Genomic DNA, 26499 nt, shown 5'->3' with positions numbered 1-26499 from the left:
TTTTTCTCTCACTCTCCGTGTCTCTCTCTTTCACTTTCTGTGTCTCTCTCTCTTTCTTTGTTTCTCTTTGTCTCTTTCTCTCTCTGTGTCTTTTTACCTTCTTTTGCTCTCTCTTCCATTTTTCCTTTTCTCTCTTTTGCTCTCTCCTGCTTTCCCCTTCTCTCCTTCTCTTTTCTCTCCTTCCCCCTTTCTCTCTTTCTATTTTTCTTTGGATATCATTCTTTCTCTCTATTTCTTTCCCCCTCTCTCACTATTTGTCTTTATATCTTTTTTGTTTCTCACATTCTCTCTCCCTCTCTCTTCTCTCTCTCTCTCTCTTTCTCCCTTCCTCTCTTTCATTGTCCCACCCTCTCTCTTTTCTCCTTCGCTTTGTCTTATTTCTTTCTCTCTTTTTCTTTCTCTCTAATCTACTAGTCCGGCCCCCGAGAGAATGTTTGTTCTATCGTGTGGCCCCTGAGGTAAAATGAGTTTGACACCCCTGGTATAAAGGAACATCTGCAACCAGTATGGCATACAAGTACCCAAATCCCGGTGGGCCATACCACTGTACGTCGCTGAGAATAACAGAACCAAAGATCCTGTGGAACTTCAGGTTCCAGACTGACATGCAGCTCCCGGCAAACCAACCGGACATAGTGATAGTGGGCAGAGAGCTGAAGAGGGTGGTCACGATAGCTTTGGCTAACCCAGCCGATCCCAACATCAGACGACGAAAAATATATATACTAAATACAGGAACACCGGAGAAGTAAAAAGCATTAGGGAGAGAGCACGAGGGGGGAGGGGTTAAGGTGAGAGAGGTAGGGATAGCGAGGCGTCCATTGTGTGGAGACACAGACAAGGTAGTTGGTTTGAGAAGGAGCTGTCCCTGGGATTTGCGGGTAATGCTGTGCCCCAAGAGGAAATTGCTCCAGAAGAAGCTTTTCAGCTCATGGTAAGTTGTCTCAAGTTTGTCTTACCATAACCTAACTCATTTTGTACTCTCACTCAAAAACGTCCCAGTGTAGGTAACAGTTACCTTCTACATAAAACTTTGAAAAATTAAACAGTTGGGACTTAAAAGTGCATTATGTTGTAATACAAGTTCTGGTTAACAAAATCCTGTCTTAAACTATTTTAGGGGGGGAATAGAATATTCTCCATACCATATGAATTAAGTTATTAAATCATTTTTAAATTAAGTTAATATTTAATTACTTTTAGAAAATAATGTAAATAATAACAAAATCAGAGTAATTCAAAATTGCACCAGACATTATTCCAAACAAAATTTAGGTCCTAATCTGATAGTTTTTTACTTATGACTAATGCTTCATGATACATTATAATACATTTCTGTCATATGTATACTCCCATCCAGAATTAAGTGATATCTTTTATGTTTTCTGCACTGCAGGGGCGTCAAGAGAACAATATGCAGGAAGCTTTACATTTTGTGGATATTACTAATCCTCCTAGTGGTCTGCATTGCATTTCAGATATTGGTCGCCCGCCAAGCCAGGTGATGTTCTTTCTGTCTGGGATGAATGCTAAAATCGTTAAATCTGCTCATTTGTACACTACCGTTCAAAGTTTTAGGTTGCTTAGGATTGTCTAGATATTCGAAGGAAAAGCAGATTTTTTTTAACCTGGTAAATGACTATTCTAGCTGTCTTTTTGGATACAGTATCCACATAGGTGTTTAAGGGCCCATTTCCAGCAATAGGCTCTCCAGTGTTATATAGTATATTGTGTTTGCTATTTGTGTTATAAGGCTATTAGATAAATCCTTGTGCATTTACTGTATGTTAGCATACCTGAAAAAAAGTTAAGCTGGTTTGAGACGTTATAATTGGACCATCACATTTGTGGGTGTGATTTAACATTCAGAAAAGTTAGAAAAAAGTTTCATGTAACTCTCGACCAATGTTCCCTCTAATTTTCCACGGGTCTGAGCATTCACACAAAGTCGGTGAGCAACGCTTGAAACAACAGTGAGCAACAGCAATCCCAAGTGTGGCAACTAAGGCATTATCAAACATGTCAAAAACATGACATCACGTTACATTTTGCTGAGGTTCTGGCAATGCAAACAAATTTTTCACTTTTGAATGAATTGAGTAATGTATTATTGCAAAGGTTGTACGGCCTACAAACGTCATTTGTTTTTACAACAATTCTTTCACAAGATTTCCATTTCTTTTTTTTCCTGGTATCTATTGTCACATAAGACTAACATTTTTGGGGGCTTATTTAGTTGGTTGCACAATACACAACTGTATTTAAACACATTTTTTTAGTGAAAGTACAATGTTGGCAACACGATTGACTTGGTATAATTGGAAATTATTTGAATGCACATAATAATGCAATTATTTTTGTTCTCAGTTTTTTTTCCATTTTTTTAAATTCCTTTAAAAAAAATCTAATTGTGTTTGTTTTTTCTTAGGTGTTACTTTTTTCTTTTTGTTCTCTATTTACTTTTTCTTTTGTTTGTTTCTTTTCTTTTTTTCTGGCTTTTTTTCTGTAATTTTACTTCTTTTTTCTCTTCCTTATGTTTCTTTTTTTTCTCAGCTTTTCACTACTTTTTCATGTTGGTATTTTTTTCTTTTTTGTTCCATTCCCCCTTCCTTTAAGTCGTTTTGTGCATAATTTTACATAATATTTTGTCATATAGAGATGAAGGAAGCAAAAACAACCTGAAGAGCCGTTTAGGATCCGAAAGAGCCGGTTCCTTTTAGTGACCAGAGCCGAAGAAGCCGGTTCTCGAAAAACTCTATTGACTTCACTCAACTTCGTTCTACTTCGACCTTGACCTCAAAATACCGTATTTAGAACACAACGTCAGGGGAACCCATGTATTTTTACCTTCATGCACTTTAACTTTGTCTTAATTCGCTTCTTAATTAGCAATTGCGAGCCCTGATTTTTGTGAGCTGGCTAGATTTTATTTTGTGCGGAAAAGCTCTGGGAAGTGCGCAATTGCGCACACACGCAGCTTAGAGGGAACATTGCGCTGGATAGATTTTCTTGTGCGCTGAGAATGTGCGGGCAGAGCACACGCGCGCAGCTTAGAGGGAACTTTGCTATCGACAGTCTCTCGACAATGCCCAAATAAAACCTCCAACAACAGTTTGTACTCTTCAGAGAACAGCACATAAGGCTCCAACCAGAATAAAAGGGGAGTGGGAGTCCCTGCTGCAGAACCAAGCAGAAGGACAAGTACATTACAGTCTTTAGTTTGAGGAATTGAGGTCCTCAACAAGCAGCTTTGTTAAATAGTACTTGCAAAACACCAGTGTCAACATCGATAGTGAAGAGGCGACTTTAAGATGCCTGCATTCCAAAAAGAGTGGCTAAGAAAAAGCCATATCTGAATGGTCAACAAAAAGAAAAGAATAATATGGGCCAAAGAACACAGACATGGGACAACCCATAAATAAAAGTGTGACTTTTTAATGGAAAACAAAAAAAATGTCTAGATAGATAGATAGATAGATAGATAGATAGATAGATAGATAGATAGATAGATAGATAGATAGATAGATAGATAGATAGATAGATAGATAGATAGATAGATAGAAGGGGAGAAAGAGAGGGACAGGGGAGAGGGACGTCGACAGGGGAGAGGGACGGGGACAGGGGCTGGGACAAGGAAAAGGACAGGGACAAGGAAAAGGACAGGGACAAGGACAGGTGGAGGGAGAGGGAGATCGAATAGATGGACAAATAGAGAGAGAGAGAGAGATTGAGAGAGAGACCCTTGAACATTTTTAAACTGAAAACATAACCTGAGGACTGGTTACTAAATTATGAAAAAAATATTTAAAAATCCATACATCCAATTTCCAGTCAATCAGGTATCTCTATAGTTGGTTTTGTTTCACAGGTAAAAGTGAACTATTTCATACCACTTACTTTGTATGTTATGTCTTTCAGGTTCGACAAGTTCCCAAAGGTAAAATTCGATGCTGGAAGAAAGCACATTTTCCCGTTTGTGCACGATATCTGGGCGGGTCTACATAATCTTTCAAATTCTTTGACTTCAGAGAATGACAAAAAGAGTTTGACTGCTGGCAAATACAGTTATCACGGCAATGCTTCATCGTGCTTGTCGGAAGTGTCGCACATTGTATTCCTCAAGACGCACAAGACGGGAAGCAGCACTATTTTAAACATCCTCTACCGCTACGGGGAAAGTAGGAACTTGACTTTCGCCCTTCCCTTGAACAATGAAAAGCAGCTTTTTTACCCCCATTTTTTTGAATCACATTTTGTGGAGGGTGTCAGTAGCGGAAAAATTAACAAGTTCCACATCATAGGCAATCATATGAGGTTTAAAAAAGATGAGGTAAGTGTGCCACCACAAATACAGTACATTCTTTCTTGCTGCTTGTATTTCCCATCCAGTAACACGGTTGAAGGTATGAGACAATAACAGGAAATTGTTTTTGTTGCAGACAATCTAATTATAGTTGCTTGCTCTCACATTCAACTTTACAAATCAATTGTAAAATTCAGACTGTAGGGCGCACCTGATTATAAGCCTCACCCAGTAGAATTTTAAAGGAAAAACCATCTTGTGCATACATAAGCAGCACCTGACTATAAGCCGCATGTGCCCACAATGAAACATATTTACAAAGAAAGACGCTATACAGAAAGTTTTTAAATAAAATACGGTACTCTAACCCCTTGACTTTTGATAAACAAATATGTGTCTGTGCAATGTCACCATTCACTGATATACGGCATGCCACAGATTATTGGAAAGCTTCATCTCTTGAAACTTAAGATAAAACGACAATTTCAAGGCAGCACGGCGGATCAGTGGTCAGCGCGTGTACGGCACAGTTCTGAGGTCATGAGATCAAACCTTCCTGTGTAGAGTTTGTCTGTTCTCCCTGTGCTTGTGTGGGTTTCCTCCGGACACTTCGGTTTCCTCCCACATTCTAAAAACATGCATGTCAGGTTTATTGGCCGGTCCAAATTGTCGTTAGGTGTGAATGAGCGGGCGAATTGTCTGTCTCTGTGTGCCCTGCGACTAGCTGGTAAGCAGTTCAGGGTGTCCCCTGCCCACAGCTCGAAGATAGCTGGGATGGGCTCTACCACCCCCGTGACCCTACTGAGGATAGGCGGTGCAGATAATGAATGAATGAATGACAATTTCAAAATAAACTTATCAGAGAAACATCTCGATCAGTCTGAAACATATACAACGATACCCTAAAACTCTAAAGCCGGCGTAACTCACCAGTACGTCCCCTGAGCCGTTTTCAACTTTGCCACATTATTTCCATTTACAAATAAACAGACTAATTAAACTTCCCAATATGGTAGTTAACGCACCCCTTTCGATTGACAACTTTTCCTTGATGAGGGTCTGTTCATGCTAGTTTTATTTATGAACAAAGCTCAAAGATACATTAAACTTGCGTCTTCCTCTACAACTATATTCCACGTGTCTCATTCTTACCTTTACTGCTGAGGCGCACCTGGCAGCCGTTGGAAAAAAATGCTTAAAATAGCCACATTATTTCATAAACCGCAGGGTTGAAAGCTTGGGAGAAAAGTCTTGGCTTATTGTCTGAATTTTTGGGTATTTGGTATGAAGGAGCAGAAAATGTGACATCTTCACAAAACTATAAATGATCTTTTATCACTGTTATTGGAGGCTACACGTAACCATATTTAATCATTATTGAAGTAATACACATTATTCGCTTTCAGCCTTTTATAGAGTATTATTTAAGAATTAAAGCTGTAAAACACTCACGTTTTGCAGGTGATCCAAATGCGTGGCAAGCAGGAATTGAGGCAAGGGTGCTCAAAATGAGGATTGTATTTATTAACTAAACCAGGACCAAAGTAACAAATGATTAAGAGGGCACAAAACTAATGAAACGTCCAAACAAAATCAACCGTGACAAAGTCCAAATCTCAAACGAAGACTGAAACAAGAAATTGACCCAATGCTCGTATCTCGATTTGCTCCTGTAACAAGTAAATTTTCCACATATGAAATAATTGCAAAGTAATAAATCTGGTCTGGTCTACCAAAAGCATTTAAATCAAAACTAAATAGCCATGAAACACCTCGTCCTGATGACTAAAAACACATTGAAATAGTAATCAAATATATTAATACAGTCTCATCTCATCTCATCTCATTAGCCGTACCGCTTATCCTCAGTAGGGTCGCGGGGGGGCTGGAGCCCATCCCAGCCATCTTCGGGCAGTGGGCAGGGGACACCCTGAACTGGTTGCCAGCCAGTCGCAGGGCACACAGGGACAGACAACTCATTCGCTCATTCACACCTAGGGACAATTTGGACCGGCCAATTAACCTGAAATGCATGTTTTTGGAATGTGGGAGGAAACCGGAGCGCCCGGAGGAAACCCACGCAAGCACGGGGAGAACATACAAACTCCGCACAGAAAGTCTGGAGCTGGATTTGAACCCACGACAGGTTCCCATGACATGAACTGTGCCGCACAAGCGCTAACCACTGCGCCGCCGTGCTGCTATTAATACAGTGATAAAATAAATAATATGATACAGTGGAACCTCTGTTTTCGAACGCCTCTCAGTTCGAACAAATCGGTTCTCGACCAAAAATTTCGAGAAATTCTTGCTTCGCTGTTCGGTCACATAATCGGAGTTTGAACGCCGGTACGCTAGGGTGCGATGCTAAGCGGCGTATGGGTGTAGATCGTGTAGATTGCCCCCACCCCTTGTGAAGAACTGTTATCACGTGCGGACGTGTTTCGTTTTGTTTTAGCGTTTAAGCCCCTAATTATGCCTCCGAAGAAGGTCGGTGCAAGCAGCAAAGTTGCTACAGGTGAAAAGAAGAAGAGTAGTGGTACAACTATAGCATTTAAGAAAGAAATAATAGCAAAATATGAAGAAGGTGTGCGAGTTTCCGATCTTGCTATACATACAGCATGGCTTCTGCTGAGCACCACAAAGGTAAGAAATCCTATTCATAATTCTTTTCTTTACCCTTTGTTTATTTTTACACGTTAATGTTAGTCTAATCTTTCGTACGGAAGATTACGGTAACGCAAACGTACGATTAGCCTGGGTTAGCTTTGTTTACGTAAAACATTCAGGGTGTTAGAACGGAGCTCCCTTTCCAATGAAGCGCTAGCCACTTGTTGTGCTAAATGACGTGTAAACGACTTGATTTTTTTATTTTTAGCGTAATCTTTCGTACGGAAGATTACGCTAACGCGAACCTACGATTAGCCTGGGTTAGCTTCATGTTTATGTTCATGGTAAACATTCAGGGTGTTGGAACGGATTAAAACAATTTTAGATTACTTTTAATGGGAAAAACGATTTTCGGTGATCGACCAAATCGGTTTTCGAACAGGGTTCTGGAACGGATTATGGTCGAGAACCGAGGTTCCACTGTAATGGGTTGGCGGCGCCCTCTGTTGGCTGCGGCTGCATCGGCTCGCTAAAACGGGTCAGGTGTAATCGACATTTCGTTCTGTGTACATTGTTACACAGAATGACAATACAAGGAAATTATTATTATTATTATTATTGACGAAATATTTATTGTGACCACTTACAACGGCCGGAATAGGGTTGGGAGGGTTACAAAAAGAAGACAGTCAATTAAAATTACTAAATGTTCCTGGACACATCACTAGTGCGCTAGTGCGCTCCCCAATAAAAACATACGTGTGCTAAGCAGCCTCACAAAACTGCAACACAGTGTGATAGAAATGCAATCTCTACAATCTGTGCAACAGATACTGACGTGACTACGATGCACACAAACAGGGTGTGTAAGCTTCATCTCTCTTCCTCACTCTAGTGTCCATGATTGAAATTATGATAGACGCAATTCCTGATAATAATCGTAATCCTGCAAAGTAACTGATTTAATGAAATGCACCGTATTTTCCGCACTATAAGGCGCACCGGGTTATAGGGCGCACCCCGAAAAAATTGTTCTTGGTCCTATATTTGACATACATAAGGCGCACCGGATTATAAGGTGCTACAATGGAAACGTCGACAAAACAGTCAGATAGTTCAGTCAAACTTATTACCCCCTTAACATTCCGAATTCTTGCAAAGAAGCAAGTACGTGTCGTAGACACGTGCGGATGTGGTGTCCATACGATGTCACTCAAATGCATCATTCCAAATATGATTCGGAAGGTTAAAGTCTTGGGATTCAAGAAATGCCAACCATTCCTTAGTTTCTATTTTCTTTTTCGCTCGCAACTTTACTGTGCATATGACAATAAACACTTGGAATTGAGTTTAATTTAGAAATAGACACTCCATTCCATCCATTATCTGCACCGCTTATCACAGAAACATCGAGTTCAGTCTGAAACAAGATACTGGGAAAATATATAGTAGCTCACCGTTCAGTAATAATGTGCAACCATGGTCCTCATATCCGTGAGTGTAGTAAAATCCAGGAGAGTAAAATATTTACAAATACAGAATGGTAAAATGAAATGAAATGAAATGATCTGCATTTATATAGCGTGTTTCCTCTATGCCGTAGACAACCACACTTGCTATTCACATTCATCTTTTTCGTCCAATCGCAGGCTTTGTTTTGCCCCTTTAGCCTATACAAGCCTGTAAATGATAAAAAAAAATCCGCCCCCTTTTCCTCCGAATAACTTTAGCCAATAGTGATCGATTCAACTGATGATTGACACATCTTTTTCGGCCAATTACAGGCTTTGTTTTGCCCCTTAGCCTATGCGAGCCTGTAAATGATAAAAAGGATCCGCTCCCTTTACCTCCGAATAACTTTAGCCAATAGTGATCGATTAAAATGATGATTGACACATTGGTCAGCCAATGGAACGCCGGTATATAATTCCCAGCATACACCGCGGACTACTCGCGTTCGGGGGAAAATCTAGTCGGCGGCTGTTGAATTAGTTGCAAGACTTTGCGACTTAATATTGATCCATAAATAAGGCGCACTGTACTATAAGGCGCATGGTCAGCTTCTGAAAAAAGAAAGGCTTTTAGGTGCGCCTTATAGTGCGGAAAATACGGTACCTATAATTTGACGACGTCATTTTTTCAGCAAAGTAACAGAAAACAATTTTTTTTTTTGAATCCTAATAATGCAACCCTGTTACATGTACTCTGCTCCACCCCAATCTTGGTCATGGTCCAGGAGTATAGCAATAAGGGAATATGTCCCTCCATGTGTTTTTTTGTTTTTGCTCCTGTAAATTTGTTTTGATAGTTGGTTCCTTTGTTAAGTTAATTGAACCATATTTATGAGGCCACCTTCTGAGTCCTGTAATGGCTTACCCACACCTGGGTCCTCATTTCCCACTAGCCGTGATGGTCTGACCTACACATGCACAAAGAGTCTGTAGTTAAATGTGGTCAAAAAACATACCCTAACTTTGCTCTTTCCTGATTGGACATACTCTCACCCAAAGACAACAAACAAATCATAATATCCATTTAGAAACCATTAAAGCTTTTTTTCTCTAGTGTAAACTGTAAAATCCTCAACACAAACAAGTATTATTTTCCTGTCCCAGGTGGCGAAGGTGATGCCTGCAGATGCATTCTACTTCTCCATCATAAGGAATCCAGTAGCCATGATGGAGTCCATCTTTATTTACTATAAGGGCATTTCAGCCTTCAACAACGTTCAAAGTTTGGAAGAGTTCCTGGAAAGGGCATCTCCAAACTACAATGTATTAGCTGCCGACAACCATTATGCTCACAATATTTTGGCTTTTGACTTTGGATTTGACAACAATGTTTCCTCAGAGACTAAAGACTTTGAGGCAAGAAGTAAGGAGATTATTGCTGCAGTTGAACGGGACTTTCACCTGATTCTCATTTTGGAGTACTTTGAAGAGTCTATGATCTTGCTCAAACATATCCTTTGCTGGTCCCTGGAAGACGTAGTTTCGTTTAAGTTGAACAGCCGCAGCGATGAGACACGTCGCACACTTAAACCAGCAACTGTAGAAAAAGTCAAGCGGTGGAATATTCTTGACTGGAGAATCTACGTGCATTTCAACAAGACTTTCTGGAACAAAGTGGATACCCTAATTGGTCAACACAAGATCAAATTTGAGGTTGCTCAGTTAAAAGCATTACAAGCTAATCTAGCAGTAACCTGTCTCAAGGATGGCGGGCCTGTTGGGCCGCAGTATGTTAAAGAAGCTAGACTTAAATCACATCAGTCTGGGTTGGCTGTCATCCAGAGCTACAACTTGAACCCACACCTAGACGAAGAAAACAAAACTAAATGTGAGAGACTGATAACGCCAGAATTGCCATACATTGACTGTCTCTACAGCAAGCAGTTCCCAAAGTTAGTGGCAAGCCCAAAAGACCAAGGGCTGCTGGGCAAAGTCAGAAATGAGTGACTGACTCAAGGACATATGTTTATCATAACACCAGTGGTGGGCCATCAGGACCAGCAAGGTCTTCTCTTACATAACCAGACATTATTATAATAATTTAAGTATATTTTTCCAAAGCGTATACATGTTCATAGTTGTTTTCAATATTTTATACTTTTCATGATATATTTTATTCATTTGGTCATGCTCCTTCCAGTAGTTTTACGTAACAGTTGTTCAGCTAGCCTGTGTCTTCAGTCTGTATGAAATCTGTTTAAGGCCTTCAGAATCAACAATGCTGACGTCTGAGCACTGTAAGTCAACGGCACATGTTGCTGTTAGATTTAAAAAAAAAAAAAAAAAGAAAGTAATATATTTGGCTTTATCTATGTCTAATTTATACAGTGCCATGAAAATAGTATTTGTCCTTTTCTGATTTCTGTATTTTTGCATCATTATTAGAAATAAGAAATGAAATGTTTATTGAAGGTATTGTTGGATACATTAATCAAAACATGACACAAAGAAAAAACTAATGCTGAGAGTGAGCTTGGCCAAATATGGTCACCTTACGCCCCCTCTCCTAAGAAAATTTGACAGATCTGTTTCTGCCAACCTTTGCTTAAAGGTTTGCACCGTATTTGCACTAATAACCCGGTCAGGCAAAAAATTCCAAATTTTCTGAAAGAAATAGTTTCCATGCAAGTTGCTGGTAGGTCTATGCACCCGTAACTTATATAAGTGACCACGAAAACCATCAACACGACAGAACTCAAAAAATTGATCAAAAGGCACATCGATCATTCCATGCAGTACTTTGAACACAAAAATCAAATCGAATTCTACGGAGCTCCAAAAAGTCCAAGTTCAGTCTTTGTAGTCTTTCCGGATATGACAAGTTGTGCATCCCAGGTATCCGCTTTGTATACCGTCGTTGAACTCCTTCCAGTAGGTTAATGTCCTTGAGTAAGTAAGGGTTCCACACAACGCTGTTATATTCTAACCCGGGTCTAACATAAACGCAAAACATTCGAACTAAGAATGCTGTGTTCTTGTTGTAAAAGTGTCTGTAAATGTTTGATGCTATGTTATTGGCTTTGTTGGTAATTTTGGCGATATGCGTGATAAACTTTAGGTTTGAAGTAAGAGTGACACCCAGATCCTTATGTTCAGTAACAACATGCAAATCATGATCATTAATGTTATACAGCAGAACAGAACCATGTGCTAAGCATTTATGAGATGACAGTTGCAGTTGCCACTTTTCGGACCAAAGAAAAACTGATTTAATGTCATTTTGGAGAGAATCAATTGTTCCTGTAACCTGGGTTTTTGGTAAGCCGACAGTTTAGCATCATCGGCAAAAATTGAGATGTCACTACTTTGAATGGCCTCAGGTAGGTCGTTCACAAAAAACAGAAATAATAATGGGCCTAGTACTGAGCCCTGCGGTACCCCACTACAAACTTCCGACCACGCTGAAAGAACATCATCAATTTTTACGCATTGTTTACGATTTGACAAATATGCAGTTATCCATTCAAGCAGTTTTCCACTAATAACATAGCATTTCAGTTTTTGTAAAAGCTTGTGATGAGACACTTTGTCAAAAACCTTGCAAAAGTCTAAATAAACAAACATGACCAGCCATATTGTGAACAAAAAACATACTGGTAATATTATTCAAATGAGCTATTAAGTTATTCATGGTAGAATGTCCGGACCTAAACCCATGTTGCTTAAACGTAAAAAGATTGTGCTCTGTATAAATTTCCATATGGCATCTGAGATAATTTTCTCAAACACTTTACAGACGCAGGTAGTCAAGCTAACTGGTCTATAGTTGGCTGCACTTGTTGTGCTCCCCCCTTTAAAAATGGGTATGAGAATAGCACTAAGCCACTCCTCAGGCAACTGTGAATCCTCAAAAGATCTAGAGAACAGGTAAAATAATTGTTCACATAAAAAGTCAGCTAGCTTTTTAAGCAAGAAATTTGGAATTTTGTCAGGGCCGGCTGAAAATTTGATGGGTAGTTTTATCAAGTATTTATGAATTAACTCCTTTGAAAGTTCCACAGAATTCAGAACAGCTGAGGTTCTGCTGGGAAAGTCGGGTGAAACCCCATTGTCACGACCAAAAACACTGGCATACTGATCATTTAATATACGGACATTGTCAGCATTATCTCTAGCAACGGTACCGTCAGATGCCTTCAGGTTGGGAATAGATGCCCTAGAAATTAGTTTACGGTTGATGTATGAAAAGAATTTACGAGTATTATTAGCCTCTAAAACTTTATTTTCCTCAGCCACCCTTTCCCGCCTGATGGCCCTCCGCAGTTCCCTTGAAGCATCTTGATAACTTTCCAAGTATGCCAACTGATCACGTTTATAAAGCTTGTGAATAAACTGCTTTCGCCAATGCAATTCAGCTATATCCCGGTTGACGTGAGGTGTAACAATTATCAAAACAATTATCAAACAAGAGATACCAGTTGACACTAGACAGAAAGTATCTCATGCCATGTAGATTACAGTCTTTAAAATGTATGTAATTCTGAGCAGTGGTGTCTTTTTTAAGAGCCAGGTTAAGTTGGAAAGTAACAGAATCGTGATCACTGGTAGAGAAACTTGGCCCAACGTCAATGTTTTTAATCAGATATCTGTCAGTGGAAAACACAAGGTCTAATACGTTGGATCACAACTCAATAAGTCAGTAATCAATCAGATCCTGATATGGCGACAGTAAAGCCAGTTACAAGGCCTTGTTTTAAAGGTGACATGTACATGTCTTGTGTTGGACGGTCTCTTGAGTTTAAGCGAAGACAGCGTTATGCAGATCAACCAAGCTACATCATTGCTTTTTTAAAGTGAAAATTTTCAATAATTTTAAATGTTGAAAATTTTACAACAAAGATACGGTCGCAGATTTACTTTTCAAGTTGCACTTTTAAGAGAAGGAAGATTTTGTGAGGTTAAACTTTAAGGACAATTCATGGTTAATTCTCTTATTTTTAAATGTTCTCATTATTATGTATGGTGATTATTTTTCAGGAAATAAATTGCCCCTCAAAGTACCGTATAAAACATTCAGCATCCAATAAGACAATAAAATCCCCTTCTTCATCCTCACTTGACAGCCCGAAAAACCAAGTACACATCCACACACAATGGTTGAAATACAATAAAAACAAAATAAATAATCATTGAAGTAAAATATGATTAAATTGTGGGCCCTATCATACTAGACTACAGAGCCAGCAATCATACTGTCAAGAATAGTGCCAGATTGCAACACGGATGTATTTTTGTGCTGTTGTCATTGTTGGTTGCCGCGAGGAAGGACAAACTTGCACTGCGGGGATTTTTATTTAGAGCGCATGTGTTCTGGAAAAGATCAGCTGTGTTAGGATCTGGTACGCCACCTTCCCCCAGAGTGCGCCAACAGAGTTTGGAACTGGGCACAGATGTCTCCAATCTCCACACACCTGTGCCTAATTATCTTAACCCTCTGTAATGTAATTTTGGACTGCGTACGTCGTCGGGTCATTTAAATTTGTACTGTGTTAGCTACATTAGATTTTGTTTCCTAATTCTTGTTTGGACATTTTTTTAGTTGTTGGCGCCCACTTGTATTTGTTTTTACTTTGTTCGTTGCATTTCCACTGCCAACCAGTTTTTTGGGGGGGTTCTGGTTTAATGTTTGGGCAGTTTATTAGTAGTTTTGTGACCCCTTGTTTGTTTGTCACTTTGTTCCTGGTTTCGTTAAATACGATCCTTATCTTGAACACCCCTGCCTCAGGTCCTGCTTCCCCTTTATTAAGGGGAAGCAGAGAACTTAACAAGCTCAGCTTTTCCCTCAATACCACCATGAAAATATAATAAGTTGAACCATATGTAAAGCCGCAGTCTTTAAAACGCAGCAGAGCCAGTAGAGAATTTCAGTGTGCTACAACAACTGTTTGGCGTGTCTTGAGAAGACAACTGCACATGAAGCATTCCAAGCAGCAGTTGGTTCAACAGTTGACACCGTTTAACCTGCTCGTCGCGGCGATCGCATTGCAATGCAACAGAAGATGCAGGATAACAGATTTGACAACCGGATTGTTTTAGCTATGAGGCAACTTTTCACGTAAATGTTAACAAGCATAACACTCGCACATGGGGTGTTGAGAACCGACGTGAACTTCTTGAGCATCAGCAAGAGTCCCCAAAGGTGTCCATATTTTGCGCTACGTCAAAGAAAACTGTATATGGACCATTCTTCTTTGAAAGAGCGACAGTCAATGGTGAGACGTAAATTGACGCCCACCACACTGGAGCCTAGACAGTGCTTAAACACATCACTGCCAGACAGATGGATAGGACGGTCTGGCCAGAATGACATCAAATGTTCTGGCCAGGATTTGTAAAAGGATTGGTCTTTGTACCCCCCTATTCCAAGACAAGTGGTTGAGCTGAAGGCATAAAAACAAGCTATTGCAACCATTAACAATGCAATGCTAGGATGGGTTGCTAAGAATTTGACTATCGGCTTGATTTGAGACCAATCGTGCTCACATTGAACATCTTACATTCCATGTAAAAATTTAAGTTACAAGCTTTCTGAATTAACCAGATGTGTTTTTATATCCTTAATAGATTCCAAGATATATGTTGAAATTTGCCCAAGACTTTTGGAACACTTTGAACATTGCAATGTGTATCAATGGGTAGTTCAAGAGACCTTTGTGGAGTTGGAATAAATTGGGGGCTTTTCTTTAACTTCAGTTTTCACAGCCACCAACTTTGGAAACTGCTTTTCATAGAGATGATCAGTGTATTGCAGTTCTGGTGTTACAAGCCTTTCACATTTCGTTACATTTTCTCCTTCTAGTTTTGTGTTCACATTGTAGCCAAGGATGACAGCCTGCCCATATTGAAATGGCTTTAATCTATCTTCTTTGACATAATTTGGGCCAATTAACCCATCTTTGAGACAGTTCTTTGATGCTTTGGCTTGTAATTCTTTTAACTGAGCAACTTCAACTTTGATTTTTTCTCTTCCAACGAGGGCATCAACTTTTTTCCAGAAAGTTCTGTTGAAATGGACATAGATACTCCAATCGAGAGCGTTCCACCGCTTGATTTTTTCAGCAGTTGGGGGCTCCAGTGGGCGCCGTGCAGCTTCACTGCGGCTGTTCAACCTAAAGAAAACCACGTCTTCCAGGGACCAGCAAAGGCTGTGTTTGAGCAAGATCATAGACTCTTCAAAGTACTCCATAATAAGAATGAGGTGGAAGTCCTGTTCGATGGCTTCAATAGCATGCTTACTTCTTGCTTCAAAGTCATAGGTATCTGCGGAAACATTGTTGTCAAATCCGAAGTCAAAAGCCAAAATATTGTGAGCATAATGACTATCAGAAGCAAATGAGGTGTTAGGGGATATCTTATCCAGGAACTCTTCCAAACTTTGAACATTGTTGAAGGCTGAAATGCCCTTATAGTAACTAAAAATGGACTCCATCATGGCCACTGGATTCCTTATGATGGAGAAGTAGAATGCATCTGCCGGCATCACCTTCGCCACCTGGGACAGGAAAATAATACTTGTTTGTATTGAGGATTTTACAGTTTACACAAGAGAAAATAAGCTTTGATGGTTTCTAAATGGATATTATGATTTGTTTGCTGTCTTTGTTTGAGAGTATGTCCAGTTAGTTTTAGATTCAGAGTATTTGTCATTCTCACAAAAGTACAACGAAACACATTTTTTTTAACATCCATACTTATGAATTCCATATAAAATTGAATTCCTTAGGCAAAATCATGCTACAGTGATCCCTCGTGTTTTGGGGGGGGTTGCGTTCCAAAAACTTCCCGCAAAGTAGAACCCTTTATTTATTTATTTTTTACTCAAGAACAAAATTATTTTTGCAATACACCAGAAAAAAACAAAAAAGTCTTGGACATTAAACAGGAATGCTAAGGAGATTCGAACAGGTTGAAACCCAAAGACAAAATGGATATGGGATGTCATTTGTAAGCTCTCAAGAATGCACAAGCCAAGAAATATGAAGAGTTCACCGGTTCCACTGGTTGGTGTACATGTTTTTTTTTCTTTGAGTATGTGGCGAATTAAAAAGTGAGGTGAGTCTTTTGATGTGTCCTTAAATGTTAAAAATTATCAACATTTTCTTTTAAGTACGTGTTGACAATGCCCAACTGATTTAAAAAAAGCCGTTATTGTTTATTTTTAAATGTGCCTATCTGCTTTCATCTCATTTTTTACTGCTGTTCAGCACAGAAGTTTGAGGAATGGGGGCTGGGCAGGGGTGATGGAGCGTAAGGTCATACTCGTCCCTGGGTTTCAATTTCATTTCTATTTGTCAGTATAATATAAAAATGGTTCAATCTCCTGGCCTGTGTCGTGAATGTAAGATAAGGCCTGCTTTTAGTAGAATCCAATCACCAACTCAAACCCAAAGAAAGATTAAAATGAATAGTTAATTTGAGCGCGACGAAGAAATGCATGTACTAGCACGTGCATTATGAATGAACTGACCGAGGGTGCAATGATGACACAAGCCACGAGATGGCTGCAGAGAGCAACCGAATTCCAAATTCCGTACAGCTCCTTTGAAGCAGTTATCATGCATCAACTTATTTCCAAGTGTATACAATAATTATTAACTATAAGTTACTTTCAGACGAACGCAGTACTTTTTGTTATCAGTAATCTGAGGGGTAACTGAATTACTTTTTAAATAAGGTAACTAGCAACTGTATCTAATAACTGTTTTTCAGCAACACGTCTAACAATGTAGGGGAATACAAATACATCTATTCTTAGAAATACATGAATTCACATTTTATTTTTCATAACAGCACACTTACCTCAGTTTTTTTAAATCTCATATGATTGCATATGATGTGAAACTCTTTAATTTTGTTGCTGCTGACGCCTTCCACATAACGGGGATGAAAGAAATTGGGGTAAAACAGCTGTTTTCCTTTGTTTATGGGAAGGGCAAAAGTCAAGTTCCTACTCTCCCCATAGCGGTAAAGAATGTTTAGCATGGTGCTGCTTCCCGTCTTGTGCGTTTTGAGGAATACAATGTGTGATACTTCGGACAGGCACTTAAAATTGTTTCTTTGGTAACTGTAGGCAGCAGTTATGGAACCCTGCTCCTCATTTTCTGGAGTCGAATAATTTTCCAGATTCGACCTTTCTGATGTTAGTCCAGATCCGTTACACAGACCATTTGAGCTGTTTTTGCCAAATGGCAAGATTTCTTTGATCCTTCCAAATGTGAATGTCGATCTGAAAGAAATCATAATCCAAATGACTGGTATTGTTTGAATATTGCATATTAAACAACAGTTGAAAACAGCTAACAAGATCATGATGTAGACGGCGTACAGTAATCCCTCGTTTTTTCGCAAAGGGTTGCGTTCCAGAACGGTCCCGCGATAGTTAAAACCTGCCAATGAGAAACCTTCATTCATCTAATAATTTTTTATTCATTGAAACCAAAGTACCTACTCGATTGACAGGTTCAAGAATTTGTTTAACAAACAAAAGCACTGTACTTTTTTTTTGTTCTGTCAAATTATACTGCAATACAACACTGACCAGCTTCTTAAAATAATGCGAATTTATTTTATGAATACTGTACTGCAAAGGTGAAAAGGTTTTTTTTAATTAACACTGATTTCTGTTATAAGCACTGTACTCCGAAAGTGAATAGCCTCTTAAAATGAACTTACATTTCTATTAGGAATACTGTGCTGCATATCTAAACAGCTTATTAAAATGTACTCAAATATCTGCTTAAAATACTACAAAGCTTAATAGCTACATGAAAATAACACAGATTTCTGTTATGAGTACTCTATTCCAAAGCTGAATAGCTTCTTAAAATTATCACATATTTTTGTTATAAATATTGTACTGCAAAGAAGAATAGCTTTTTAGAATAATGCAAATTTCAGTTTTATTGTACTGCAAGGCTAGATACCATCTTAAAATGAATGCAAATCTCTGTCATGAATACTTTACTTCAGCTGAGTTTTTAAATTAAATAATTAAACAAAATTTAACCTTAATTTCTGTTCCCAACACTACACGTCTTCTTGAAATGACCCGAACGTTTTTGTTAGAATTACTGTACTGCAAAGATTAATAGCTTGTCAAAATGTACGCAAATTTATATTATCAATTCTGTATGACAAAGCTCGATAGCTTCTTAAAATGTACACACATTTTCATACCTGTCAACCTGTACGTTTTTGCCTTACAAAGTACGTTTATTGTGCAATTTAAGACGTGTACGACGTTCAAGAAAATCTGTACGGAAAAACACAAATTTGTCAATTATGGTTACCATCCGGTAAACACCGACGATCACGAAATGGCGAATCAATCAAGTCTAACGAGTTCACCGCGGTAGCCTCTATCTTGGTATCGTTTTTTTTCGTTGCAAACGAAGCGAGCGGTTTGATGCTACTGTGCGCAAGCGTCTGCCGCCTTGGGATTTCCCATAATGCACCATTCTGAAAAAAAAAAATATGGTGTAAGATTATTTTGTTTTTTGTAAGGGAAAATACTACAGTTTATACGGGCATATGGAGCCGTGGAGGTTGACAGGTATGAATTTCAGTCAGGAATACTGTACTGAAAAGTTAAATAGTATCTGCGCCCACTTGCTATTGGTGGTTACTTGGTTCCCTGCATTTCCATTTGGTCTTCATTTCAGGTTGGGCTATTGTAAGGTTTGATTCTGTTCGGACATTTTATTGTTTTGTAACTGCTTTTTTGTTACTTGGTTTGTGGTTATGTTATTAATTACCTTCCATATTTTGAGCACTCCTGCTTCAGTTACTGATTTCCTTCACTTGGGTCCACCCGCAAAAAAAACTAACATTGTGGCTATGAAATAACGCTGCAGTGCTCTCAACATGTAATGGCCTCCTGCTCCAAGGATTGCCGGATTTGTCCACTATGTCATTTTCCAGTAATATTAAGAAATATAAATGATCCCAAATGCTCAGTAAAAGAAAAATTGATACAAATGAAAAATGAAATGAAAAATGAAATGAAAACATTTCGAGATACATTCTGTTCATTCAAGAAAATAACATTCGTTCACTTTCCAAAGTTTAAAGGTAAGTTGTAGTTATTTTTATCACGATTACCGATGCGGGGCACCTAACTCTCCTTCTTTGGCGCCAACTGCCTTGGACACGGATTGGCTGCTCATCTCTTTTTAAACCCCCGTCTTCCTGTTACCTGTTGTCAGTCCGTCTGCGAACCTCAGCTCACGCCTGGCAAGCCTTTTCGACTCTGACTTTCTCCTGTCCTGATTCCTGTGTAATTCCCGGCTCTGACCCCTTTTCTGAACTCGTTTACGTTTTTGCTCCCCCGTCCCGGCCATCGATCAAAAAATCGGCGATCGTGCACTTTCCCTGGCATATGTTGATCAATGATCTCGACGCATCGGCTGATGAAGATCCCGTGTCGAACACCTTGAGGATCTCCTGGATCAGGAGATCACACGAGGAACACGCCACCTGATCCCCTTTCAAATTCTGCCGTTCCCCAGAGTCGAGCCCTCCCAGACAAGTGGTTGATGGTAGAAACCACCTTGGCCGCTCTGAATGCGTAGTTACGGGGTTGCAAGTCCAAAATGAGCCGGCAGTTTACAAGGAATGCGCGTACCTGGGCGGGATCGTCAAAAAACCTCTCTGGAGCGCCCACTCGCGGCTCCGCCGCTCCGATGGGGGGCGTGTTTGGGAACGGCACGGCCGAGGAACGCAGTGACATGCTCGGAGGGGGATTACCGGTGGGTAGAGCTGATGACGTCAGTTGTCTTGACAGCAGCTCTGACAACTTTGTCACTTGCTGGTGCTCTTGCTCTAAGGGTGTTGATGTTGCTGGACTTGTTGCAGGAGAGTGGCGACGTCACTCGAGACTCGTTGGACCGCGGAGGGAGTCTCCGAGTTGCCTCGCTCCCCGCTTGGAGAAACGTCTGCTGGGTCCATTGCTGGTCAGTCCGTACTGTCAGAGACCAGAAACGGAGACAGGACCCACTTGCGTTCGTTTCTCTCAGTTTTATTGAGAAGGAGGAAAAGGCTTGCACCCACGATCCGGTGATCATCGGTCACGGGTAGAAGATCGCTCGGAACCCGGAAGTGACACTTCCGTGACAAGCAAAGGCAGTGTCGAGAGCGGTGAAAAGCAGATCGATGGCCGGAATGGGGGAGCAAAAATGTAATCGAGTTCGGAAAACGGGTTGGAGCCGGGAATCACACAGGGATCAGGACAGGAGAAAGTCAGGGTTGAAAAGGCTTGCCTGGTGGGAGCTGAGGTTCGCAGACGGACTGACAACGGGTGACAGGACGGGGGTTTAAAAAGAGATGAGCAGCCAATCAATGTTCGAGGCAGTTGGCGCCAAAGGAGAAGACTCTGGTGCCTTGCATCGGTAATCATGACAATTTTACAATGAATAAATCCAACAGCATTTTTTTTCATGTGATGCTATAAGCCAGGTTTCATTCTTTCAACAATAAATCTGGAATGACAAATATCATTACCTGGTTTGAAGGGTTACCAAAGTGTGAAAGACAATGTATACCACTAACAGACCTAGTAATATCAAAAACGTGAGAGGATTTTTGCACGTTGTACTTGACATACTCCTGAAAGGGAAACAAAAAAAACAAAATATTATTTTAAGATCCTGCTTCTCCCTTCAATCTGCAATTGAAAATATGTGTGCTGACATAGAATCTTGTGCCATTTTGTCTGACTTTTCAGTCCTTTTCGCAAAGCAGGATCAAAAATCTTTTTGTTAAACCACAAATGTTAACTCACACTTGGGGCATTTCTTCTGTACTGTGCTGAACCCTAACTTCCCCCTTCCCTTTGGCCAGACTTGCTGTTGCTTCCAAAATATACATCAACACTCTGATACACGCAAGAATAAGTTATCATTATAGGTGGGCCGTTGATGATTTTTCGCCTTAGCTGCTCTATAAAGAGCAAGCTCGACAACACAGGAGCAAAAAGAAAATGTTTCCTAGGTGTGGTTACTCTATCAATCGTATCGTGTGAGAAGCATCTTTTCTCGTGAGACTGTAGAATTAGTGTGACTTAGTGTATAACTATGTTACTCATGAATTATAGTGTCCTCTGATTGTTGAGTACTCTAGCTTCACTTACGTTGTCACATACGTTTATTGATCCATTGGAATAATCTCTGAGGGAAGTACTATTTACCTACAAAATAAAGGTCATTCAAGTTGTGGTGGCTCTGTCTCAAACACACGAGGGGGCTGAATTTCTCCCTCATGGAGACATTCTCCCTACTGTATGTACTCACATGTAAGCCAAGTTTAAAACTATAGAATAAAATACTGAATTAAGAGGGTCAGTTTATATGTGCATATATTGTTGTTACCTTTGTTATAGTTAACTTTTAAATGAGTGTCTTTATTATGATACTAAAGTAGTGTGGCGTAGTAATGGAAAAATCAAGTTTAAAGACTTACGTGAGGTTTAGATGCACCAGATGGAGCCTTTTTCTCTAAGGGGAAGCCCTCACCTACAAATTCTCGAAACAGCGCTGACTCAGTCCAAGAAGTCTTGTCTCTGTCAATCTCACTAAATTATCTTCATTTGATGAACAGCCAATTTGTTTAAAGTTTAAGTTTAAACTTTAATAAGCAGTTAACATGAGGCGAGAAAACATCAATAGATTTTGAACTTACAAGGAGGGCAGGAAAGGAGCTTTCATATAAGAGTCTGTCCCTCCACGAAGCTCTACAGATCAGCCCTAAAGGGTGTGTGCATTGAAAAAGAACAACATGATTGGTGTATAGCTACAATGATCCAATATTTAAACCAGTGAACGTATGTCAGTCCAAAAAAGGAACTGGCATCACATCAAATTATTGACCCACATTGTTAAAATATTTTGGGCGTGTGACTTTCACATGTCAATCAGGTTTTTCCTCTGTGAGTTGCTCAACTCAGCAGTACAACTATAATTGAGATGCGGAAGAACAATAATTATGTCAAGAAACAAACCAGGAAGCAGGAAATAGGAACTCAAATGCGTAAACGATCTGTCACTTTAGTTGGAAAATAAAAGTTGTCCAACACACAGGGAACAAAGACATAACAAAACAGGCTTAAAGACTATCAAAATTACAAACAAGGCATTTACTCAGAACAAACAGGCATGAACAGGTTTTCCGCATAGTGAAGCATTGGTCTGGCAACTGGCAGTCCCAAAAGGAGCGCTCAAGTATCCCACACGCAATCAAGTCAATCTGTCTCAGCCGGTGTCAAGGGGCGGGACCAGCTGGGTGCCATGACGACCATGCAGGACATGACAAATTATCATATATATTTTTTTTTCTAAGCATGGCGGCGTAGTGGTTAGCGGGTGTGCGACACAGTTCTGAGGTCGTGAGATCAAACCTTCCTGTGTGACGTTTGCATGTTCTCCCTGTGCTTGCGTGGGTAACCTCCGGGCACTCCGGTTTCCTCCCACATTCCAAAAACATGAATGTCAGGTTAATTGACCTAACCAAATTGTCACTAAGTGTGAATAAGTGAGTGAGTTGTCCATCTCCATGTGCCCTGCGACTGGCTGGCAACCGTTTCAAGGTGTCCCCTGTCCGCAGCCTGAAGATAGTTGGGTTGGGCTCCAGCACCCCCGCGACCCTACTGAGGATAAGCGGTGCAGATAATGGATGGATGGATGGATGGATGAATGGATATATTTTTCTATGTATATTTGTATGAAATTCATCTTTTAACAGTATGGACTGTATGTTACTGTCATATTCAGTGTTGGGCACGTTACAAAAGAAAAAGTAAATATTTACTTCATTTAAAAACAATTTAGTTAGTCCCCACACAACTGACTCCCAAAAGTAGCGCGTTACTTTAAAAGTAACTATCTAGTTACAGATTACTGTAGTCACCTCGCATTGAAGCAGACCCTTTACTACTTTAAGATAGCCAGAAAATGAGAGAAATAGAATAAACAGCAACCTGTGGAGGTAGAAGACCCTTTATATTTCTTGGCTTGTGCAATCGTGGGAGTTTTTAAATGAACAATTAATCGAGAAACTCCATAGCCATTTTGTGTCTGGGCTTCAAAACAGTCGAAGATCTTCTCAATTTATGGGTACTTTCCAAAACATTTTTTCCTACAGGTATGGTCTATTGCAAAAATAAATATGCCTTTATAAATTGATCCCCTGATTTCAGTATTTTATTTTGTAGATGTAAATACATGCGGATATATACAGTTGGTAAAATATCTCTAGGAGGAGAAATTAAGCGTTCTCGTACTCTGTGCTTGAGACTGCGAGGGGGCTTGAGTCTCCGCCACGGAGGTCATGGGCGCGTCTGACTTTGGGGAACTTTTTTTTTTACTTTCCCAGTATAAAGTGAAATTACACCTCCACTACTCTAGGGCGCCGTAGTGTTCTCATTGGCATTTTATTGTTTAAGTCTAGCCTCCACAGAGTGCATTAAGCAGAGTTTGAGCATCGCGTATAAAGGGTAGACCCTCAAGTGACCCCGTGGAAAAAATATTTAACATAGATACGGGGACATGTGACTAGAGGAGGGGTAAAGAGACAAACAAAAAAGATAAAGGTACAATGTGTAATATTTGACCACCAGATGTCATTCTATCATATAGTGCAGTGATTCCCAAAGTGGGCGGTACCACCCCCCCTTGGAGCAGTGGAAAGATCTGGGGGTGTAGTGAGGAAGAATGGGACGGTAGGGGGGCGGGAGTCCGAAGTCGAAGTCCGAAGTCGAGGTCAGAAGTTTGTTCGTTTCTTTGGTGATTTGTACACAACACGTTAGGGCTGCACGATTAACCAACATCGAATCGATATAGCCATGTGACATAGCGTGGTTGTGAAGCTTTTATACCCGTGGTCCACACGAGGAAATGACGCGGAAAGCGGAACAGTCGCCGTCGTCTGTTTTGCGGGCATACCACCGATGAACAGCAGGTTGGCCAATTTTGCGCATTTTCCATCGCGGGCAACCACGGGCAAAAAAAACCCGCAAAATTTTACCCGCGATACAGACGCAAACGGCTGTGTGACCGGGCCCTTAGGATCGATCATATGGATATTTGTGTCAATCTGCCCCCTGCTGCCACATAACTAAAAAAAAAATCAGAATGTCAAGGTTAAAACTTGAGATTGTATTAGGATACAGGCAATAACATACTCTGAGTTGGAGATTAGGATTTCGATAGCCCTTCCATTGGAGGTGCGTCCCTCTTAGCTTTTCCCTAGGTTTGCTTCCAAGATCGTCTCAGGAAGGAATCACGCACCCACAATGGTTAGAGACTCATCTATAGATTACACAGGCATATAAGAACACTTCTTATTGGCTTAATCAAGATCACATGAATACATGAAAGGAATCTGATTGGTATAGACAGAAATCACATGTTTAAATTAAGTAAATAATGCTGGTCGCTAGATGGCGTGCGAGCATAATAAATGAGCAGTAAGGAAAGTGAAACTTTGTAACACAAAAGGTACAATGCGTCACTGTAAAGTCAAATGAATGTAGAAAAGAGAAGGGTGGAAAGCTCTTGAGCAGACACTAAAGTGAAGGCCATGTTGATTAATATTTATCAGGCCCAAGAGGATATATTTGTTGCAAGAATACAAACAGCACCTAGATATAATCTTTGGCTTCGTTCAGGTAATTTTTGGATACAATCAAACAAAGGCACATTCAAACCATAATCAAACTATAATTTGCCTTACAGTAAATACAATTGAAATCAAACTCAGAAAACGGGAAATTGTCAAAACATGGGACAATGGGTCAAGGATACACAAATAAAAACAAGTAACTGTGGACTAAAATTGAATTTGACTAAGAGGAAACAAGGCAACTAAGGCAGAACGAAAGACTAGAAGTAGTAAAGAAGTCTCAAACATAGCATTAAGAGAATCGGGAAAAACTAGATGTTCTTCTCTGCAACTTAAAAGGGATTGTGTGTATTATTTGACCGAAAACCGAAAACATTTTTTCCAACCTATTTTGCCACGCATTTCGCATTTTGCGTTTTTTGAATTTATTTATTTAATTTTGTTTGGAGAAATCGGTAAGACTCCTGTTGTGTAAAATAAATGAAACCGAGGATTTAAAAAAATGCAGATTATTATAGTTTATTTATCATTTGCCAGTTTTTTAAATAAGTTTTGTTATTTATTTTCATGAATGAAGTTTAAAAATATGCAAATAATGGATACACCACCAGGGTAGCTCATTTAAAATACGGCCTTCCATCCACCTATTTCTGATCAAAAACCTAAGAAAATCACTTTTTCTGTTTTTTTTGTTGTTGCTTTTTTTGGGTGTGATGTCATTCAAAGGTTTTTACAGTTAAAGGGATAGTCTTATTTTATAGTGTAGTTTTTCTTAACAAAGGCATCTGTATAAAATATATAATACATTAAATATAATAATAATAATAATAATTAGACCAGACTTATTTCGTTAGAGCGGGTCACATATGTATTCAGTTTTGCGAGATGAAAAAAAATAATTGCAAACCATTTCAAGTCAAGTCAAGTCATGTTTATTTGTATAGCCCTCAAAGAGTCTCAAAGGTCTGTACACACCACAAATTATTGCAAAACACAGACTATTATTACACCATCCCTTGATCTAAAACCTACATGCGGGCAAGGAAAAACTCAAAAGCCTCAACATGAGGAAAATGAAGAAACCATGAGAAGGAATTTCAACAAATTCATTTGAAAATTGAATGTCTCTGGGTAAGTGGAGTATCAAAAATGTTTGAAAGAAAATCCAATTCCCCGCCGCAGGTCGAGAGACTGTATGGGTAACACATGCTGAGTCTACAGCAAAATAACAAGTATAAGAAGAAAGTTTGGTGAAATTTATGTAAATTGTCCCTGGCGCCATCCAGCGGGAATTCGCTTGCTGAAATCTCACAATACTTATTAAGTGTTTGCAAAATTAGATCATATAGCCATTTAAATTTGTTTTTTTGTACAGAAGAGTAAGAATTGTTCAGTTAATTCAATAAATATATTCAAAATACTTATACTGGATTATCAGTAAACACAGAAAAAGTGACACAAAGG

The 26499-nt window shown here is 39.6% G+C and overlaps 2 protein-coding genes across 3 annotated transcripts; one reads left to right on the top strand and one right to left on the bottom strand.

Annotated features, from left to right (window-relative positions):
* Positions 1-506: 506 nt before the first annotated feature.
* On the top strand, positions 507-14248 carry LOC148357682 (galactose-3-O-sulfotransferase 2-like). Its single transcript, XM_088346114.1, has 6 exons — positions 507-662; positions 857-934; positions 1397-1501; positions 3919-3937; positions 4029-4330; positions 9529-14248. Exons 1-6 carry the CDS (start codon positions 507-509, stop codon positions 10369-10371), a joined length of 1503 nt encoding a protein of 500 aa, XP_088202240.1. The 3' UTR covers positions 10372-14248.
* Positions 14249-14288: 40 nt separating this feature from the next.
* Positions 14289-22205, bottom strand: LOC148357681 (galactose-3-O-sulfotransferase 2-like). Of its 2 annotated transcripts, XM_088345653.1 has the most exons (5): positions 22099-22205; positions 21880-22000; positions 20923-21027; positions 17224-17650; positions 14289-15916 (listed from the first exon to the last, which is right to left on the bottom strand). In XM_088345653.1, the coding sequence occupies exons 3-5, from the start codon at positions 21021-21023 to the stop codon at positions 15065-15067; spliced, it is 1380 nt and encodes a 459-aa protein (XP_088201779.1). In that variant the 5' UTR covers positions 21024-21027; positions 21880-22000; positions 22099-22205; the 3' UTR covers positions 14289-15064. The 2 variants fall into 2 exon arrangements, with proteins under 2 accessions (XP_088201779.1, XP_088201778.1); XM_088345652.1 differs by lacking the exon at positions 22099-22205 and having other exon boundaries at positions 21880-22074.
* Positions 22206-26499: the final 4294 nt, after the last annotated feature.

Source organism: Urocampus carinirostris, chromosome 10, assembly GCF_059441175.1.
Source record: "Urocampus carinirostris isolate Australia breed hairy pipefish chromosome 10, RoL_Ucar_1.0, whole genome shotgun sequence".
Taxonomy (NCBI): Eukaryota; Metazoa; Chordata; class Actinopteri; order Syngnathiformes; family Syngnathidae; genus Urocampus; species Urocampus carinirostris.
Note: the sequence above shows the minus strand (reverse complement) of the source record. Positions and strands in the feature narration are given on the sequence as shown.

Excerpts from the sequence above, each read along its gene's own strand:
- LOC148357682 (XM_088346114.1), top strand. The coding sequence starts at position 507 with ATGGCATACAAGTACCCAAATCCCGGTGGGCCATACCACTGTACGTCG. Across the intron at positions 663-856 it reads TGGGCAGAGAGCTGAAGAGG|AAGGAGCTGTCCCTGGGATT; the intron begins GTGGTCACGATA and ends AGTTGGTTTGAG. Across the intron at positions 935-1,396 it reads AAGAAGCTTTTCAGCTCATG|GGGCGTCAAGAGAACAATAT; the intron begins GTAAGTTGTCTC and ends TCTGCACTGCAG.
- LOC148357681 (XM_088345653.1), bottom strand. The coding sequence starts at position 21,023 with ATGTCAAGTACAACGTGCAAAAATCCTCTCACGTTTTTGATATTACTA. Across the intron at positions 17,651-20,922 it reads TTGGTAACCCTTCAAACCAG|ATCGACATTCACATTTGGAA; the intron begins GTAATGATATTT and ends GATTTCTTTCAG. Across the intron at positions 15,917-17,223 it reads TGAGATTTAAAAAAACTGAG|GTGGCGAAGGTGATGCCGGC; the intron begins GTAAGTGTGCTG and ends TTCCTGTCCCAG.